The sequence below is a fragment of the Pecten maximus genome, chromosome 1, assembly GCF_902652985.1.
Source record: "Pecten maximus chromosome 1, xPecMax1.1, whole genome shotgun sequence".
NCBI classification, from domain to species: Eukaryota; Metazoa; Mollusca; class Bivalvia; order Pectinida; family Pectinidae; genus Pecten; species Pecten maximus.
In genome coordinates, this window is record NC_047015.1 from 39,735,303 (window position 1) to 39,757,028 (window position 21,726).

Below are 21,726 nucleotides of genomic sequence, written 5' to 3' on the forward strand. Positions count from 1 at the left end.
TTCAAATGGGAGACAAATAATGAAGTACACTAGTACCACTTGTTTGGTTTGACAGTTCATGTATCATTCTTTATTGTCGTTGATTTCACATAAGACATGATCCCAATGGTTTCAAGTTCTTTAGTTCACACCAGATGGTCATATTCTGTTTGAAACCCTTATCACACTCAATGACTATGAGGACTGTTCAAAATGGACAACTATGCAGGTGTCACTTTCATATTACGTCCTTATTACCACGACTAGGTTGCGCAATGTGTTCTTGCCACTTTCTATTTATATATATCCAAAAAGATCATTCTACCCACGCATCACTTATGTACCAAATGACCACCTTTTCTGTTACCTTGTTTATCCATTAAGTAATGCCTGACATGCTGTTTAATTCATTACATCTCATATGAAACGAAAACTATTTAAAATCCTATAGATATTTGACAGACTATGTCAATATCTTGTCAGTCACTTGATCATTAAAAGGTATTTGATTTATCTATAGAAATAGAGGAATTATAATATATAGTGCTGTACTTAAAACCGCTACGAACCTATAAGAAATACATTTTCTTCCGGGACTTGGTTCAAGGAAACCAGCACCTGATTGGCCGAATTAGTTGTGGGAGACCTATCACATTATAATTTATTTAAGCATTGATATCAATTTCTCGGAATTTTTTTCAGTGGTATGAACATTTTTTTAAACCAATCAGAAAGCCGCATTCTGCGTACAAATTATGGAAAATTAATTATAGTGCTGTACCAAAAGGCGATAATTGTCGATTGGTGTATCACATTTTGATGATATATAGTGCTATACCAAAGGGAGATTCTTATCTATTGGCAAATCGCAATGTGCATCTCAGGTCTTAGACTAGATGTGTATGGTGATTGAATAGAAAAAAATTAATGTAATGTTGAATTTGCTTCACACAAAAGAAATAAAAATCTTCATAGGTTTTATCATTTATTCTATGAACTAATATACACATTTCATTTTTTTCAAAACAATACCCAATAATAAAATGATGAACATTAACATGTGATAACAAAGTAATATATTGCACAAAAACATGGGTAAGTTACTAACATAGGTAAATGTTGGGACACAAAAACAAACAAGCAAATTTGTGGAATTCATATCCCCTGCCTTCCTGACATAAATGTACCAGACATTTAAGGTAAACATTTTTGAGTAATTATAGTTTGACAGAATGATAAATTCTGTTGAACCATTGCTTGAAACTTGAAGAAAAAATAAAGCCTTGTACAGAAGCTAGTGGTATTATATTATGAGATAAAAACTGATTTTGCAAAACTTCTCTTCGCATCTGTTATTACTAATCCCTGTCACAAATTTGGTTGAGAGCCCTTTAAACATTAAATCCTCTTCCAAAGTTTGAAGACTTTTGGAAAATATTTTGAAGAGTTAATTAACTGCAAATAGCAATGTAGTTCATAACTCGAGGGGTGTTAACTTTGTTGCTGAGTTTCATGATAATCGTATATGCATGAAAACAGCAGAAAAAAACAATTAATCAAGGGGTCATAACTCTGTGAAATAATGTCGGTCAAAAGTCGCAATCAAACTTCGACTAGCCCTCAATGCATCTAAGCATGTTATCAAGTTTAATGAAAATCTGGTAACAACTGATCCAGTTATTTCACAGAAACAACAGAAAACTACGTTTTTAGTTAATCAAGGGGCCATAACTCTGCCAAAAAAGTCCAGAAAAAAGGGGCAATCAAATAATGCCTTGCCTTAAAGGCATTTAAACTTGTTATCAAGTCTGAAGAAAATCTGGTAACATCTGTTCCAGTTGTTTCATGGAAACAGCAGATAACAATGTTTGACATTTGTTATAGTTATTGCATGGAAAAGAAGCATGCCAGAGGGACAGACGAACGAACGACCCCAAATTAATATCCAACGTTTCAGTGATAATTATTTAAATGGAAGACAAACGGGCATTGATATATAGCAAGAATCACACATTTCTAAGTTCTGACGGTATGTTATATGAGTAGCGTCTCGTCGCTATCCCCCAGCTATAATTATACTGCAGACTAGGTGACATCCATATTGGTCCTATTGGTGTCCCAGGGTGTTTCTGTCCTGTTAAGATTAACACTAGGGTCTGGTTGTAATAATAACTCTATGTCTTGTCTTGTATTTGTATTTACTTCCTCTTTGACATCACACTGTGGTCCCTCATCATGTTCTGGCTGGTCCTGATCCAGCAGGTCAGATCGCCAGGCATTGGCATTAACAGTATTGTTTAGTGTTCCTCCAAGTAAACTGCTGTTTGATAACTTCTCCAAAATTTTAATGATCTAAAAAAATAAGTACAAATTCACAATCAAGTTATATTTATGTATCACATGTTCAGGTCCCTGTTTAGTATACAATAATGTATATATGCACTCACTACTGCCTGTTTATGTCTTTTAAACCCCAAATTTACAACAGCAATATATACTAAATAGAATGTAATGTGATTTATAGGACTGTAAATGCCATCCAGAGTGCACCTGTCACAATGTCATAAATTTTGTTATGGTGAGTTATCGTGAAATGTATTATATAAGTACTGAACTGCCTTACTAAATGTAGGTATTGAAAGTCGCTAGAGTGCATTACGTGTAATTTTTTTGACGACAAAACTTTCATTTACAACATTTAAATATAATAGCAAGGCAATTCAAAGTGTAATTAAAGTTACAACATTTCAAAATATGATAGCAACACAATTCAAAGTGTAATTAAAGTATCATCAAAATTTAAATGAAATTGTATGTTTGAATTGAAAAATAGTTTAATTGTCTCCCTTCCACTATGAACAATCTTTAATGCTTGATCAAGTCTTGTTTTGTTTTTTAATTCTAATGTTTTCCTTTGAAGAAAACAATTACTCATTCATAACATGTATGTTGTGTTTCTACTCAGACATACCTTGTTTGCCTTGGATGCTATTGGTCCACTACAGTTCGCTACTAACCAGACCAGGCTTTCCTTGCATGTCCGAACCATTCGATCAACACTTATCAAATCTGTAGTGAGCAGGTTCTCCACCAGCAATAATGACCTCTGTGAAAGGTCATAACAGAGGAAAACATTGTTCAAATGAAAAGTACAATCTTATACATAGAGAATTTTACATGACTTTCAATGTATTTTGGAATATATTAAACAATTCTATAATTTAATATGACATGAGTTTTTTTGGAACTTGCTAATTTTAACTCAGTCATTAAGTTTTCCACCACGTAACAATCATGTGACATCATCATAATGTCAGTTGTTTTTGATGTCACAAGAGTTACTTCACAATCTATGACACAGCTGTATAACATGACATATCAGTTATGAGATCAATATTAATATATATAGAATTTATGCAAGGATAGAATTAAAACAACAAAACATTTTTCTTTAAATGAGCATAAGGTTTACAGCTGTATATCTTACAGAAATAAATATTTTATTGAAATAAATTTCTAGCATTCCTAATAAATGATGTGCAATTAATGATCTGTTACACATATCAAATGTCTATAAATGAATTACATCATGTTCAAATCTGTCCTCAATTATTGAGTTAAATAATGTAATCCTGTATCAGGGTTAATCTAATATAATATATAGCCAATGGATTCGAGGGTAAAATAAGTCCTATGTATGCTGGGTGTTGGAGAAAACGCAGCTTATCCTATGGTTGGGTAGAAATTTTACTGGAATAGTCCTCACTTTATCATCATTTTTTTAACAGTAAAAGACTCACCATTGTGTGGTTGTCGACTCCTGATTTTAACCGCTGATTCAAAAGTTCAAGGATTTTATAACATCCTAATTGATGACAGCTCATTATAAAAATTTTTATCTCCGTCCTCTTCAGTAGGAATGATTGACCATTGTCCACTGTATTGGTCACTAGACTTTCCTCCCCACTCCAGTCTTCCAGTGTTACACCGTCCATCCTGCAGAAAATGACAGAAAACAACACAATATTTTAAAACAGCTGTCACATCCAACACAATAGTGAGGAATGTTAAAGAGGGGTTCAGAATGACTAGGAGTTATCTCCCTTTATTATATTTCATTTTAATTTGATGCTGCATTCTCTTTATGAAATTCGAATATAAAAACTTATGTGATCCTTATCACATGAACCATATGTGGTATATTCAGTAAAAATACTGGGACTAAATTGTTGCTATACATGTATCTAACGAGTTCAATATCCAGCCTGATGAGTTACAGTCACAAGTACTCAAAAAGTCCAGGTTATAAATGAGATATGTTATCCTCTCACTATAATCTAATACTATTCAGTTGAAATTGGGAGTATCTATAGTAACAACCGAATCTCAAAATATTCATGTGAAAATTGGGTCATATTGTGTAAACAAAGAGATGGACAGCATGGTAACATATTAAATAACTATAATTATTAACAGTGTACCTCGATACCTATGCTTCAGAGTTGTACAAATGTTTCTGTTATGAAATAGTAATCCTCACACACATAACGACTTTTCCAGTAAAATGTCTTAAACATAACAATAAAGTACCTTTCTAATAGATCGTTACTTCCTGTACTTTTTTTGCCAGAGGACTGGCTGTGTGCAGGGCAACTATCAGCGTCGTCATCATCACTGTCATCCCAGCCTCCACCTGCCTTTCCTGGAATATGTTTCCTCAGCGGCTCGACTACATATAGATAATTATATCACGTTTGATGCAATCACAGTAGTTGCATTGTAGTTTTTAGGGAGAAGTGGAAGCAGTCATAGCTATAGTACTTACACCTTTCAAATAGGGCCTACATGTACACATCTGTGGTGTATAGAAATACTGAGGGTGCCTTATAGTTAGCCTCACCTTTCTGTCTGTTGGTCAATCTGTTTTGTCTGTGCTGTCTGTAGGTCTTGTAGGTCTCTCTGACTAGATATCCAAGACTTTTAGGATTTTAACACAATATTGACATTCAATAGATTAATCCTGATTAGTGAGCTAAAGAGAGTAGGAATTTATTCTTTGTTTTCAAGCACAAATTATTGAACTCATAAATATCATCTGTGAAATGTTGCTACAGATAAACACTTTCATTTCTGATGATTATATCAACAATCAGTCTAAAATTCTTGAACATGAATAGAAAGGCATACTGAAAAACTAAATATTCTTCCTTTTCTGACGTTTGTGGTAAAAACTTCATATAAATGGTTGGTGTGAATCATGTCTTCAGATTCCAAAATCTACCACAGTATCAGATTTGGTGAAATGTTATTTTGTCTTGGATCCTAAGACCCATTGATTAATCCTACTGCTCTATGGATCTCCTATTTAGTTCAGTACTATGTCATGACTTGAATGTCTTTAGATTAGAGGAGATAACAAATGATTGTCATTTTGATCAACTTCGTTAGCCAAAGGTGTTCAATACGATACTCTCCTTTTCACCATTGGCAGATCTCATGACAAAATCGATGTTTCCGCACTGTGCCATGTGCTGGATATTCACAGTTGCGCCCCTTCCATTTACGTAATACCCGACCAATCAAAAAGGAGAGTATCGTATTGAACACCCTTGGCTAGCGAAGCTGACTTTTGATATGAAATTACAAATCAGTGTACCTGGGTGAGCTTTGATTTCTGGCTTTATAAATGGTACAACAAGTGGCGCCATGTCAGCTGGGTAGTTTATCGGTGGTTTGTACCCTCCAACATCCTGTACAGTCTTCAACAGCTCCCGCTGGCGGTCCGCTGGCTGTTCACTCATCTTTTCAGCCATTTTGTATACATTATCAATCAGGCTGTCTCCAAGTGTATCTGTAAAGATTGTATACACATGTACACTGTCAATCACACTTATACACATGTACACTGTCAATCACACTTATACACATGTACACTGTCAATCACACTTATACACATGTACACTGTCAATCACACTTATACACATGTACACTGTCAATCACACTTATACACATGTACACTGTCAATCACACTTATACACATGTACACTGTCAATCACACTTATACACATGTACACTGTCAATCACACTTATACACATGTACACTGTCAATCACACTTATACACATGTACACTGTCAATCACACTTATACACATGTACACTGTCAATCACACTTATACAAAACATACAGTATATCTATAAGCAATATATAAACATGGCCAATGTAGAAAAAAAAAAAATTAAATATTGAAGGTACAGTACATTTACCAAGTTTTGTCAATTATGCTGTTTTCCAATGCTTCTACAAACATTGTCATCAAACTTCTCAATGAAATAAAAGAAGAAATTCAGCCTGTTTATATTTTTCTCAATTGATGATCAATTATTACTGGGTAATCACAGAAAAGAATTTTGAAAGACAACATGTTTTAAACAAGTCAATCATGCATGAAGTTACCTTCATACATTTTATATATACTTGTTATTTATATTTCGATAGATACTTTTTTGTACAGCAGGGGAATTTCCAAATCCTTCCAACTTTCCTTTCTGATAATTTGATGAGCCAAGGCTATCTGTAGGAAGAAACACAATTCACTGATTAGTAGTGATGGGGTGATCAAAAATAAAATAAAACCAACTGATTTTAAAAATTGAAAAGTCAATACATGTATAATAACTGTCAGAGTTTAAAAAATTTCAATATGGCTGTTCCCTATCTCAAAACCTCAGTTTAAAAATTTTACAATATGGCTGTTCCCTGGCTCAAATCCACAGTAAAATTAAAGATAACTTCTTACAAACTAGTTTATCGAGAGGTAATTTTCAATGCGCAGAGTAAAAGGGTATTGATTATTACCATTTATTGTGTTTGTGTTCAGTATTTAATGCACATATTTACCCGGGTAATCTTTCGATTGAGCGTTCAAATGATGAAATTAAGCAAACTGTGATATGATAAAAATAAAATATACCAGTACTGTTGTTAGATAAAAACATTTCTTTATACATTAATATACATATAACTTTAGTTCCTATCCTGCAAAATTTCTAAAAGACAATTTGATTTTTTTTTTAAATTAGCATTTTCCATCTGGGGAGTTATATTGTGCCAATGCAGTCCCTGTTAGTTTGAAACTTGTGCCAACTCCCTGTGTATTTAATGACTGAATGCAGATGTTAGACAAATAGAATAGACTCCAAACAATGTAACCTTTGTATAGAATATATACTATATATTTAAAAGAAGAGTTCGGGTAATAGAGCCAACATGATTTGCTTTGGTTGGGCAGTAATAAGTTCCTTACTCCTCAGCTGGATACACAATGGTATACAGGGTGATCGAGCAATAGAGAAAATCAGATCTAGATACATGTATCGTTCACAACAGCATAAAGAGTGGATGTTTTCTTAATTTCTTTGGTACTTGTCGACCGGTTTTGCCCTCCCAGACTTCTTCAGTATCTATATATTTTAAGATATCCTGTAGTATATATGTAGGTATATAAGATATACTGATACTGGATGTTCACCTGTATTGATAAGGCTGGTAGGCTCGCCTTCTTGGTTCCCCTCAAACGTCTCTGTATCAAACAACACTTCCGATAGCTCCTGTAACCAAATACACATTTACTGTAGATATTTTTATCATAACATTTAACCCATCTAATAAACCATTCATTTTGTTGTTTGAGGTCTGCATATTCTTCATAATAAGGCTTCTTACAGTTTATGAATCAAGTTCAAATTTTACCATTATAAATCCTGAATCAGAAATATGGGTTACAAAATGATAAATGTTTTCACCTGTGCAGCTTTGCGGACCATGAGGTAGGGTACATTTCCATGCAAAGGATCAGGAGCACCACTGAATTCTAATAAAAAAGAATTTCAAGTCTTAATTCTCTTGTTACAACCGATGTTAAGGTAGAAATTAAAAGCTGACATGTACTGTAGTCTCATCTGCTAATACTGCTGTGGGAGACAATCAAAATATTATTAAATACAATAATAGAAATATCATTTAGTCATTATACTGTGTTTTATGAAGTAATCTTTAATGAGTTCTGCATAATATGGAACTTTTTCAAACCTATGGGATTATTTGTCAAAATGGGATATATCATGTACAGTTAAAAAGTTTTAAGTTAATATTTCATTTCATAAATATCCATTATTTAAAGGTATCTGTTGAAAAGATAAATAATTTAAAAATCACATCATATAAAGATTGATTCATAATGACTGGCCTATGGAAGGAATCATGTCAATATATATCTTAATTTTCAGTAATTTTAAAGAAATGGTAACACTTACTAGTGGCTGCAGTAATACCTCTGGCATTTTTCAATAAACCAAATCTGAAGTTCCTGTGCCCATTTTCTAGCAAATATTTCATCACTTTTATCACCTGCAAACAAACAAAGTGCTTAATATAGTATTGAAAGGATTTTTTTTTTCATTTCACTTGTACATGATGATGTATTACCACGATGTTTTATTCTAAAAACTTTTAAAACATTATAAAATATAATTGCAGTCATCTTGTCTTTATAAAAACTTAATTTTTTTATAAATACTGCACTAAATTTTTCTTTATTGCATGTTTTTTTAATATACATACACACTTTATGTTTGTGTAAAGAAACTAACCTGTTAATTCTACTAGTCTCTTATTATAATCTAATTTCTAAAAATCATAGTATATTTCTGATTTTGTCAATACATGAGAAAGAAATGATCCCCCCCCCCCCCCCCCCCCCCCCTTCAATTTTAGTAATTTAATATCATTATAATATGATTTATAATTTATTGAAAATCAGCCAAACACTCATTATATCCATGCTATGCAATAACCTTCAGTTTGATGTGACACGAGTTCTTCTCCAGCCGGTCCACAAGGTACTCCAGGGTACTTTCACAGTAACCATCAGATTCATGGGTAATTTCTTATTAGTTATGAAGGAATTTAAAAAATGAAGGAATTGTAAAAATGAATCTTTTTGTGTATCATTATATCTATATTCCCATAAAATAGTGTGATATATAAAAGAACAGGATTTTCATAATGTAAATTATATATGAATTAAATACTGATTCACTTAAAAGCCCTTACACTGTACCCATTTGACTATTGTAACATTGTCTAACTTTAAGTGTTACACAATGTAAAAAAAACATTCATCATTCTCTCTAGATATGCAAGATTTCAATAACTAGATTATTTTTGAAAATTACTATACGGTATATGTATGAACAATGTAGCTACAAATTTGGGAAGTTGACTTTGTACTTTAATATGTTGAGTAGCAGTTTGTATACTTATACATAGAACCTGTTAATCATCATATCTACATGTACACGTGTTAGCTAATTATTTGCCAGTAATTAGATAAACCTTGATTCTCTAAACAACTTGGATGTTATCTAAACTATGTTTATGTAATACTAGTTGTATTCAATTATCTTCATGTAGTTCTAATTAATGTGGTATTTACATATGCATGTAGACTTCAGGTCACGAACCCCATGACCATATTATAATTAAGTCAGGGGAAATCTATCTGTCCGGCCGATGCACATTATGATAATTATATAAGTATATAAAGAATACCATTTTGCTGATTACATTGTCACTCCTTCCCGTACATCGTACGGACACGTCACTCCTAACCATCTTTATACGGATACAACATATATACCTACACCAATAAACAGAGGAACCAACAATCAACGACTTGTCATTCTTCAACAACTACAAATGTATAACAACAACTATATATACATCTGACATCTCCATAGCTACAAAACCTATAATTATACTTTAACTTCATGTAGATGTTGTAGCATTGTCGTAGACCCACGGTTGATTGCACTATGCTATACGCTACACTTATCACAAGTGTAGCAGTTAGCGTAGTGCAATCAACCGAGGGTCTCCGACGATGATGTTGTAGCTATAGGCATTCATGTACATCATAATATGAGTCATATTATGTACTGTAAATATATTATATTTGTAAGGGGTAATTAAACTGGATATTGATCAAGGATACTGCTTATTTCTTGGTAAAGATAACCAGGTATCGGTTTATCATCATCTGAAGTAGCTTTCAATATAATGCTGATCTGGAAGAATTAAGAATTACATGTTCAGTCAATGATAATGCAAACAATACGTAAACTGAAAGTATCAGATGTTCATGTACAGTTACAGTAGTTTTTTGTAATTATTACAGTCGTTATGATCCAAACAAAAATATGTACCAATATTCATTTATTACGAAAGTCTGCACAAATGCAAGTAAAAATCATACGACCGCACAAATAATGTTGTATTCATCTAAAATATAACGTTGTCTTTAGCTGAATATTATCATAATAAATGACTTGTCAAACCTAACAAACAGTCTATGTTTATCTACCAGTGCATATGATGATAAATCTAAGGAGTGCTTACCTTATTCACGAAGGAAACCTTTTCAAAAACTAGATTGACGCTATGATTTTCGGACATGATATCATTTGATATCCTAGGCCTAAAGCCTAATCTTTTCCCAACCAATGTAAACAGGAACTGAATAAAAAGTTGTAATATTACGACCCATACTATCCAAGATTTCCGGAATTCAAAATTAAATTAAAAGAAATAGCTTGATTATATATTTTATGTTATGGAACCATAACACACACAAAAATAGAATTTGCTCTACTGTACTATCAATAAAAGACATTTTTCCCTTAGAAATGTTCACGCAACTGTACAGTAGCCTCGTTATACAGTATATACAAGTCTCTGGTATAGAGTAGTCCAACGCGGCGTTCAAACGGCGACGTCATATTTTTACGTTAGGCCTATCGCTTGATAACAAGCCAATGAAAAAGTTCGCCACAAGCAAGAATCTAATCCCAAATAATATACATGGCCTAATAGTCCATGTGATGCCTAACCTCATGGTTTGCATCAATCAGAGATATTATATAAAAATATGTGCAATTTTACGATGATTTTCTTCATAATATATAAATATTTTATTTTGATCTACTTTATGAGATATACTGTATTGCTGTATTTATTTGATAAATACCTTATTTATTAAATGAGATATCTTGCATGACACAGTATAAAATAATCATTTATTATATAAGATATCTTCCAATGTATATCAAATATCTTACATATAAATTAAGTTTACTTAATATATCTCATATAAAGCAAGATATTTCTTCTTTGATTATAGGATATCTTAGGATACTGATCTTGACACACATTCAAAATACTCTATGATATTAATGACAACTTGGTTTGAGAGTTGTCATTCAATTTTGCGCGCATTACCTGATGAATGATGACATTTCTAAGTGTAATTTAAAACAAACGTTATAATCAAATTAATAAAAATGTTATGCATACATTAGATATGTGTTTTTTACAGTATAATGTTTTGACTTTAAAACATCACTCTGAACTGAATTTCACGTTATCAATGTAATGATTGTGACAATTTGTAACTTTATCATATTTAAAAAAATAAATTAATTTGACGAAGCTAATATAAAAGAATATCCATCAAAATTATAACAAGAATTAGGATCTGAAATCCTAAAACAATTATATAAACAGCCATACTAACTAATTTGTGTAGACTTTCATCCTTTCTGCCTCAGCCAACTCTTTAGAACACCGTGTGACTAATGCTCGGGAAGTTTGCTTCTCATCAACAAGATCAAATTAATCACCTAATACAATTTAGTTGCCTAGAGAGACGAGTCACGTATAGGCAAATTCCATAAACCTGTAACGAACGAACGAACGATAACTAACTAACTAACTCACTGACTTACCAATCAACTAACTAATGAACTTTCATGTCCAATATTTACGGCCTGGGTTTGGCAGTGGCCAGACGAAGGTGTCTGTATACTTTCCTTGGTAGTGGAATTTATGTACTAAAACAGCATCAGACATGGGGGTATAAGTATTTGGGGCGTGGGTAACGGAACTTACACCTGTTTTATGTGACACTGAAGAATTGAGAATGAAAACATAAATAAGTCTAAATCAAATTTATAAAAGCGATTACATTTTGTAAAGGCATTTCATCCATACGGAAAGTATGTTTTTTTCAGAGGGTAATTTTTTCGCAGTTGTTCCAGTCGGACTTAGCTTGAGGGTATATTTTGCGCAACCATAGCGTTATGATAAATATTCGGCAGTAAACAATTCTATCCATGATCGCGAGTATAGCGAAATTAAATTCTACGCAAATATTATCAATATACAGAACCTTACACTGTATGTCGTGAATTTTAATGAAACAATGAACCGCCCGTGACCGGTTAGAACACGGGTCATAAATTGGCTTCCTTAATTCGTCATTTGTCGCAAAATAATGTCTTAAAATCGCAAATGGAACGTTTCATATCCTGCATAGTACATGCATTTATGCTTGGATGCCGTGTTACTTCATTGGCTCTTTGAAATACGGACGGTTACGACAGATCTCCTTGTTGTACACCTAAAAGCGGCATACATGAATAATCGATGTACACGTATCTTATACACCTGTTATAATTCTCCATAAAATAGGGAAAACATGAATAACAGGTGATGTGTTACAGCTTGTAATAATAAAGAGTGTACCATGACTCTGAATTAGTATACAAATACATGTAAAATGCACGGCTTAAATCGGTAATAGAACCCCAAGATATTAGGCAATGTGAAATTTGATATAATTAATCCCCCTTTTGATTTCAGTCAGACAGGATGTGGCACTGGATTTCACATCTCTCTTAATTCACCGTGACCGTTTACTTATTATGTAACGGCATACGTACTCTGCTAAAAAGTTAATCTATTAAACTATGGTACGCAGTGTAGTCAGCAAAATATTATTATCAAAAGGTACATTTGTGGCGAAGAGACACCAGCAACAGAGGTAGAGAGAGTACCTGGGTCACATGATGTGGTTAAGTGGAGGTTGTATTTCCATGTACATGTATATGACTGCACCCCACATATCAAGCCTCCAGAGCATGCATACCATTTTACTATCAATAAATAGTGTTCCATCCATGCTATGATAGTGTAACGCATACCGGGGTTACAACGGAGCTGTCATCCACCCAAGAGCTGAGCACGTAAAAGCTGGCGACAGGCCTATGCATCTGAAATGCCCTTATCCACGAATCGTCTCAGTATTAGACAGATAAAGCAAGTTTTCTTTTGAAACAGCATAATAAAATACACTTTGATAATAATCGACAACGCATACATTTCTGACAAGAAATATGTCGATATTATCGCATCAAATGGCGATTGCATAGCATGCGTAAGATGGACATTGTAAGACAAAACACACATTTAGATGGGTGTCTGGATGATGACTTGTCCATCGTATTGTACTAAATATGATTGTCCTATAGATAAAATATGGACTGAAATTGTCATTATCTTTTAAACAGGATATATTTAACGGGCTTCTCGGTACCTCGCACCTTACATCGCGAAAATGTGGCGATCCATATATCACCTTCTTCATCCTATCTATTTATAGAACAATGGGACATGTGCAATTTAACCTTAACTGAAGTTTTAATGGTGCATTTCAACGAAAGTCCTACCGTGACCAAATTATACTGATTATCTTAAGTTTATGACAATTGATCACGATCTTTATAGACAGTGGTACCTAGGAAAGCATTGGTAACTACAACTTCATTTTCAACAATGCTAGACTTGTTTTAATTGCTTTGGTAAATGTTTGAATCGGGTAATTTTACGGTTTATTCCATGGTGTGGTTAAACTAATGGAATGATATACATGAATCTCTAATTCTTACGCTGTTATCAATTGTACCAAAACTAGATAGACTCCTCGCCTTTTAGACGCTATTCTCATGTGGTGTAAAGTGCGTCAACAAGCGGACAACTGCAAACCTGCTATCTGTCGGGTGGTACTGTGGAGTTTCTTTCATACACATATCTCTCTGATTTTATCTATTTCTGACCATTTTAAAAACAGCACCACCGTGCGTGTAATAGCAGAACAATGTTCAACAAACATGTTTGAACTTTCGGGTCTCTCTGATGTTATCATAATCACATTTGCTTGCAAATAATTTCCCTAACGGTCCCTCTGCAAATGGTGACATCACAAATAGCAGTTAAACAAATAATGCTAGCGAGCCAATCAAAGACAGATTATTTATATCCATGTGCAATTCCCACAACATGGCTGGTATAGCGACCAATTGTAATGCCAAGTATGGTCGCTTTAATCCAAATATCCAATATTGGTATCAGGACCAGAGAGATGTTTATTCAAACCTTCATGGGCATTTCGTTAAAAATAAAATCTCGAAAGATATTGATGCATGACACGAGCAAAGAATAGAACATATTATTGTATTGTCTCAACGCGACACAGGATACAAATACCGACACCAGTATGCTAAACAAATCAACAAACTTATTTTATTTCTTTAAAACCATTTCCGTCAAGTTTAAAATTGAACAATGTCTCCAGTTCTTCAATATCTATATTTGTTCAACACAGAATTTGCTATGTTCGCAGGCTTACGTTTTTAGAAGAAATTTGATGATAAAACCACCCATAACAGAATGTTATCTTACTCTTAACACATATCGGTTGTACATTATTGTACTTAGTGCACAGTATAAATCAACAACACAAGTGACTGTTGAGAGCATACTACCTAAGATAGTCTTCATGGCGGAGGACGTATCGTCATAGTGATCTACTTATCACATTGTGGAAATCGTTATGATAGCTCTATCGTAAAGACACCACATGTAGTTAAACTGCGGTCCTGGTAGTACGTGATTTCCCCACGTGTATACTAGGGTAGGTCTAGGTTTATCTAAATTGCATACTTGGTTAAATTACACTTGATTTCAATCAAATCCTCGATGCATAAAGCGAACATTGTAGACACAATCAAGAATGTATCGCTTCCATCGACTCGACACCAGGATTAAACTACAAAACGTGGCTGGTAGTTTCATTTTGTAGGGTACATCCTAGCTAGTCAATTGACAGTTTCCTCCATATCGGTATTTGGAGTTCATTTATCTTGTTTCAATTAAAAGTTGTTAAAATCTTTCGTTTTGTAACAAGAAAAGGGAAATACAAGCACTGTTACTATGTATACTAATGATAGACTCTTTTCAATGCCCTAGCGTTTTATCAGACATCACATGTGATACGTCTTACCTGTTACATCTTCGTCAACACCGTTGTTAGCTTTAAGTTTAAGGTGCATCCTGGCCTTGTGTACATTTTTATGTCTAGGATTTTATGTTTAGTGCTAATTTGGGTTTTGGTCTCCACATCTTCCATATTTTAGGCAACTTTATGCTGTTTTCATTCTATGCTTCTAATTAGTTTTCCATTATAGATAGATGGTTAAATACATGATGCAGTAGACTATAATATAAAAAAGCCGACTTAACCACTTCTAGCCCCAGCTGGTTTCATGTCCTTGGTTTTAAAAATTAATTACTATAGATCAAGTTTTGGATACAAAACAAAATCCATAGAAAAACGTATTTGATAAAGAAAATGTATAGTATTTAAAGAACTTTCCTTCAATTTCGTAGACCTTTTTTTATTCAAAAATTGAATTTAGGTAATGTTCTTAATATTATTAAAATATCTATGAAACTGGCGCCTAGGAAATTTACATTATAAAGGAAAGAATGATGGGCATCTTATTGTTGCATAAAGTACACCTTCTTTGTTGTTGATGTAATATTGCGGATATAGAGCGTAACATCCGGAATAAAGAATGTAACATCCGAAATAAAGAGAGTACCATCCGAAATATAGAGCGAAACATCCGGAATAAAGAGCGTAACATCCGGAATGTATAGCGTAACATCCGGAATGTAGAGCGTAACATCCGAAATACAGAGCGATACATCCGGAATATAGAGTCTATCATCCGGAATATAGAGCAAAACATCCGGAATATAGAGCCTAGCATCCGAAATGTAGAGACTTACATCCGGAATATAAAGCGTAACATCCGAAATGTAAAGCGTAACATCCTGATTTGAGAGTTGAACATTCGGAATATAGAACGAAACATCCAGAATATAGAGCCTAACATCCGGAATATAGAGTCTATCATCCGGAATATAGAGCGCATCATCCGGAAAAAAGAGCGTAACATCCGGAATATGGAGCCTAACATCCGGGATAAAGAGCGAAACATCTGGAGTATAGAGCGTAACATCCGGAATATGGAGCCTAACATCTGGAATACAGAGCCTTATATTCCGGATATAGAGCCTAACATCTGGAATATAAAGCCTAACATCCAAAATATAGAGCGCAATATCCGGAATATAGAGCCTAACATCCGGAATAAATAGCGTACCATCCGGAATATAGAGCGTTACATCAATTAAACATAGTTCATCAACGTAAAGGATGACCCCATATAAAAATCAGCCGAAGAGACGAAACAAAATCTGTTTTACTGAACCACCATGATCAAAGTTTGTTAAAGAATAAAATCGTTTGTTGACTGCATGCAATTTCACATGTTATTTAGTCCACCGAATAAGGCTATCTACAACGCCAAAGTATTTAAAACTGAGGTGGTTAACATTTTTTTTTTATCTTTCTCCAATTTCGCAGAATTCTGACCTAGCAAGGTGATCACTTCCTAGAATTTCATATAGGAGTAGTTTTACAATGTTTGATCTATTTGTTAAAACACCCGGTTGGTCTGCGTAATTATGAACAGTCTTATTCATTAGGTGACCGATACTATTTTGACAATTAACAACTGAATGATTTGATAATGAAGTAAACACCACTTATATACAGTAGTTACATTATTCCTTATATTTTGTATATAAGTAGGCTTAATTGGTGCAATTTATTCCTCACATGTGAACGGTTATATATATGTACATTGTATATGTATATCAACTTGATGGTCCAATATCTGATAAACATGTGTTTTTTGCAAAAAGTCAAATTGGTACATTATCATTTTTCTATGTTCGTCTAACTTAAAGGGACAATTTAGTCAAGCATGCTTTTTATGATTCATGCAGTATCAATAAATCATACTATACATTGCATTAGATCAATTTTATTGATATCTGAAAGACTACCAACGACTACACCCAATGCTTTAGTGAAGTTTTGGCTTTCAACAATAAATTTTATCTCATCTGCTGATAATTTAACTCTTTTATCTTTTTCAATATTATCAAACACTGTATCAACGCTTCCTAACACTAAGTATTTCATTTGCAACTAAATCATCAATCCCTCGGAGGTGAGTAGATAATAGAAACGTTAAAAACAACGCTATATTTTACATGTGTGTTACAAATTTACTTTTAGTAGACATCTATGCAAATTTTTCGTTCTTTTTAGGTTAAGCAATAGTATTGCCTCTTCTTCATACCAATTTTACTCTTTAACTAATACTAGCTGCTTTTTATCATCAAGCTTAGGATCTGCAGGGAGTTGATTCTGAAATAGCTTATTCAAAACCAAATCTCTTTGGTCATTTAAATTGACAATTGATAATATATTTGGAAATGTTCGTTCAGGTACATAGTTTTAGTTATTATGTGATCTAAGTATAGTTGATATGAGGTCTAAATTTAGTTGTTATGTGATCTAAATTTAGTTGATATGTGTTCTAAATTTAGTTGATAGGTGATCTAAATTTGGTTGATATGTGATCGTGATCTAAATTTAGTTGATATGTGATCCTAATTTAGTTAATATGCGACCTAAATTTAGTTGTTATGTGATCTAAATTTAGTTGATATGTGTTCTAAATTTAGTTGATAGGTGATCTAAATTTGGTTGATATGTGATCGTGATCTAAATTTAGTTGATATGTGATCCTAATTTAGTTAATATGCGATCTAAATTTAGTTGATATGTGTTCTAAATTTAGTTGATATGTGATCTATGTTTAATTGATATGTGATCTATGTTAAATTGATATGTGATCTATGTTTAATTGATATGTGATCTACAGTATGTTTAGTTGATATGCGATCTAAGAAAAGTTGATTTGTGATATAAGTCAAGTTTATATGTGATCTCTGTTCAGTTGATTTGTGATCGCAATTTAGTTGAATGTGATTTAAGTTTAGTTGATATGTGATCGAAATTTAGTTGAATGTGATCCAAGTTTTGTTGAGAGATCTAAATTTAGTTGATATGTGTTCTAAGCTAAGTTGATATGTGATCTATGTTTAGTTGAATGAAATCTGTCTTTAGTTGATATGTGATCTTAGTTTAGTTAATAGGCGATCTAAGCTAAGTTGATATGTGATGTATGTTTAGTTGATAGGCGATCTAAGTAAAGTTGATATGTGATCGGTGTTTAGTTAATAGGCGATCTAAGTAAAGTTGATATGTGATCTATGTTTAGTTTATATGTGACATATGTTTAGTTGCTATGTGATCTATGTTTAGTTAATATGTGATCTATGTTCTTTTTTCTTTTTCTTTTATATATATAGATATTTCTTTTATTTTTTAAACATTTTGCATGATAAACAACAACAGGTTACATTTCACAAGTACAATTCTATAATTACTCGCTCACAATTTTCTTCATTTTCTCATTTGAACAGATTAATTGATCAAACTATAATTATTTTAGATCCAACCCACCTTACATTCCTACTCGCATACAACATGAAGACATATAGTATCGGACAAAACACAAAGAACAGCAATCTATGTTTTAGTTGATATGTGATCTATGTTTAATTGATATGTGATCTATGTTTAGTTGATATGTGATCTAAATTTAGTTGATATGTGATCTAAATTTAGTTGATATGTGATCTAAATTTAGTTGATATGTGATCTATGTTTAGTTGATGTGATCTAAATTTAGTTGATATGTGATCTATGTTTAGTTGATATGTGATCTATGTTTAGTTGATATGTGATCTATGTTTAGTTGATATGTGATCTATGTTTAGTTGATATGTGATCTATGTTTAGTTGATATGTGATCTATGTTTAGTTGATATGTGATCTATGTTTAGTTGATATGTGATCTATGTTTAGTTGATATGTGATCTAAATTTAGTTGATATGTGCTCTTTGTTTAGTTGATATGTGATCTATGTTTAGTTGATATGTGATCTATGTTTAGTTAACATGTGATCTATGTTTAGTTGATATGTGATCTTTGTTTTTGATATCTCTTTCTGTATTTGGTTACGTATTTGATTATTTATGTCTGAGTTTCGTGTATTGATGAATTTCGAGGCACATAAGCGGTAAGATATTTGTATTATATTTGATGTATATGACGTGTAAAATAGAGATTTTAATATGTTATTGCCTCTCCTAATGAGACATCCAAATTTTGAAACAGTGGTATAAATGAATAAAGATATCAAACGGTCGCACTTACGTCTAGATCTATGGGAAAATATGATTTTATTGAAAATATATATCATTTTATATTTAAGTTTGAAGCACATTAGGTGTATAACATTGGTATCAAACATATGGTATGTTTATATTACGTGTAATATCTTAGTCCAGCATGTAATTGAATATATATTTTATTTAAATGGTCAAACTTGATATGGCTGTCTAAGGATCACACATCAACTAGATCAACATAGAAAATATTATTTCATTAGTAATTATTTCCAACTTCTAAGAATGTCAACACATATTTTCGTTGATAACTTCTCAATATATCTCCTCTTTCTAAATGTCTGGACTTATTAAGATTGATTTCCCATCAAAATGGACTGACCTGTTGAATTTATGTAATTACCATTTAAGTACGTAATCGTTAGTGACCAATAACAGACATCTGTATGTAAGTCTCTGTCCCTTATTAATGGGTCAAATTGCATTGGACGTTTCTGTCTACGCTATGTATTTGTTTCGGTTTCATTTATGGTACAAATCCTTTGTACCGTTAAATCAACACATACTGTTATCACTTAATACCATGTCAAACTTTATTTGTTAACACTTCGCAAAGTCGTCTTAGTTATGTTTTTAAAAATATATAAAATACTTACCTTTGAATGCTGAGTAACCGATACAATTTGACGGGTGTTCGTATTTCTCTTTGTTCCATTTCCTTTTTGTTTTTTCTTTTCTTCATTTCTCATCTCCATTTATATATCAAATGTTTATCACCACCTAACGTTTCTCGATTGTGTTTGCCATTTTACCGCGTCATAACAATATCATTGCAGTCTGTCGTCAGATCATTTTTTTCGTTTTACATGAACAATGTGGACAGATGGAATAATAAATATCATATTTGTAAAAATAATAGAAGTAAACTTTTTTCTTTGCTTGAAAATGAAAATGAAATATATCAGAACGAATAATGAGTCTAACAAGACTAGCTGTATGTTTCTCCTGCCTATCTGAGTTAAAGTTCAAATACGTTTTGTTGATTTTAACCTCTGTCCGGCATTATTTTGAAACGCTAATTCAACACATTCTTTTTTTATCATATAAATTTAATTTTCTTACTTTTAAAGAATATAATGACAAACAATACTATGATTTGCTTTGAATTTTATGTTTGAATTTCGCTATACATCACCACTTATTCACGTTGGTAGGAGATCCAGTAAGTTGGGAAACAATGCCTTCCCAATATACGATTTAATTTCAGTCGTACACACAATGTCATGTATAGAGGTAAATAAAAGTCTTGTTTAATTCCTCAAATTTAATAATTGGTCATCGTTTTCTTGATTGTGTCCACTTAACATGTACTGCATGGTGTTTTACAAGAATTAGGTTTGGAAGGCGTAGATTAGATATGTTCATTAAACGTAATGTATTCATATATTTTAGTTTTCCTTCTTCAATCATCGATCCTTTTGTGTAATATTTTTGCAGTAAAATTGATTTTAATTTAATTTAATCATTTATCATTATTTGCAGCTGGTAACTGATTTCCATACATGTATATTTAAGAAAAGATGGCCCTACCAGATAAGTAACAAAACACCTATATAATTTCCATTTTACTTTGGGATTTTGTTGATTACTGTCGGGTATTTCCTTTTGTTTTCTTTATGGCGTATATATGTAAATGGATGTCTATGTACAATTAATATGATGATAGTATTACGTCATTCTGTTTATATAAACAAGGTAAAAATGGTAATAACACTACCTTTTGAATGGAATTCTACATGTGTATTATGTCTCCCCACAGACAGGCACAAACGTGATCCCTGCTAAAATCCATCTCAAAAGGTCAATTTCCGGATACGATGAAGTACCACTGACAAAAGTAGGCGGGTCGGCAAACATGGCTTGTGGTTATGGTCTCGTAGACTTTATTTATTATCAGCGAAACAGGATACAATACATGTGTGATAAACATCTGACTCATAAGCCATCCTTCATTGCATTTTCCAGGAAATTTTAAACTGTCTAACTGGAATAATTCGTCAAAACTGTTTATTTGGTGTTCCTCGTTGTTTTTTCTTAAATAACTATAAAAATTTCGTTTTATAAATAAACAAAATCATCACAGAAAAAGATAAACTTTTAGTGATCAACAAGGATATTGTAACCGAAATTAAAGTTGAAACAGTAAAACATCTTCAGGATCCGTTCCCATCTGACGAAGGATTTTTGTAAGGACGTTAAACCCCTCTTAAAACAAAAAAAAACATTGCAAAATATATCATTAGATTTCAGAAAAGTGTTATGCGTTATCCGTGCC

General features: G+C 32.6%; 1 protein-coding gene across 5 annotated transcripts; it reads right to left on the reverse strand.

Annotated features, from left to right (window-relative positions):
* Nucleotides 1-951: 951 nt before the first annotated feature.
* LOC117333561 (AP-4 complex accessory subunit Tepsin-like) lies at nucleotides 952-21,286 on the reverse strand. 5 transcript variants are annotated; one of them, XM_033892927.1, is made up of 12 exons: nucleotides 21,169-21,286; nucleotides 10,032-10,104; nucleotides 8,833-8,924; nucleotides 8,293-8,386; nucleotides 7,783-7,850; nucleotides 7,509-7,587; nucleotides 6,480-6,551; nucleotides 5,636-5,830; nucleotides 4,570-4,708; nucleotides 3,780-3,975; nucleotides 2,951-3,085; nucleotides 952-2,331 (listed from the first exon to the last, which is right to left on the reverse strand). In XM_033892927.1, exons 4-12 carry the CDS (start codon nucleotides 8,372-8,374, stop codon nucleotides 2,065-2,067), a joined length of 1,233 nt encoding a protein of 410 aa, XP_033748818.1. In that variant the 5' UTR covers nucleotides 8,375-8,386; nucleotides 8,833-8,924; nucleotides 10,032-10,104; nucleotides 21,169-21,286; the 3' UTR covers nucleotides 952-2,064. The 5 variants fall into 5 exon arrangements, with proteins under 5 accessions (XP_033748818.1, XP_033748792.1, XP_033748801.1 ...); XM_033892901.1 differs by lacking the exon at nucleotides 21,169-21,286 and adding an exon at nucleotides 20,048-20,828; XM_033892910.1 differs by lacking the exon at nucleotides 21,169-21,286 and adding an exon at nucleotides 10,436-10,564.
* Between the last annotated feature and the right edge of the window lie 440 nt (nucleotides 21,287-21,726).

Excerpts from the sequence above, each read along its gene's own strand:
- LOC117333561 (XM_033892901.1), bottom strand. The coding sequence starts at position 20,146 with ATGGAGATGAGAAATGAAGAAAAGAAAAAACAAAAAGGAAATGGAACA. Across the intron at positions 7,851-8,292 it reads AGGTATTACTGCAGCCACTA|AATTCAGTGGTGCTCCTGAT; the intron begins GTAAGTGTTACC and ends CTTTTTTATTAG. Across the intron at positions 5,831-6,479 it reads TTCCCCTGCTGTACAAAAAA|ATACACTTGGAGACAGCCTG; the intron begins GTATCTATCGAA and ends CAATCTTTACAG.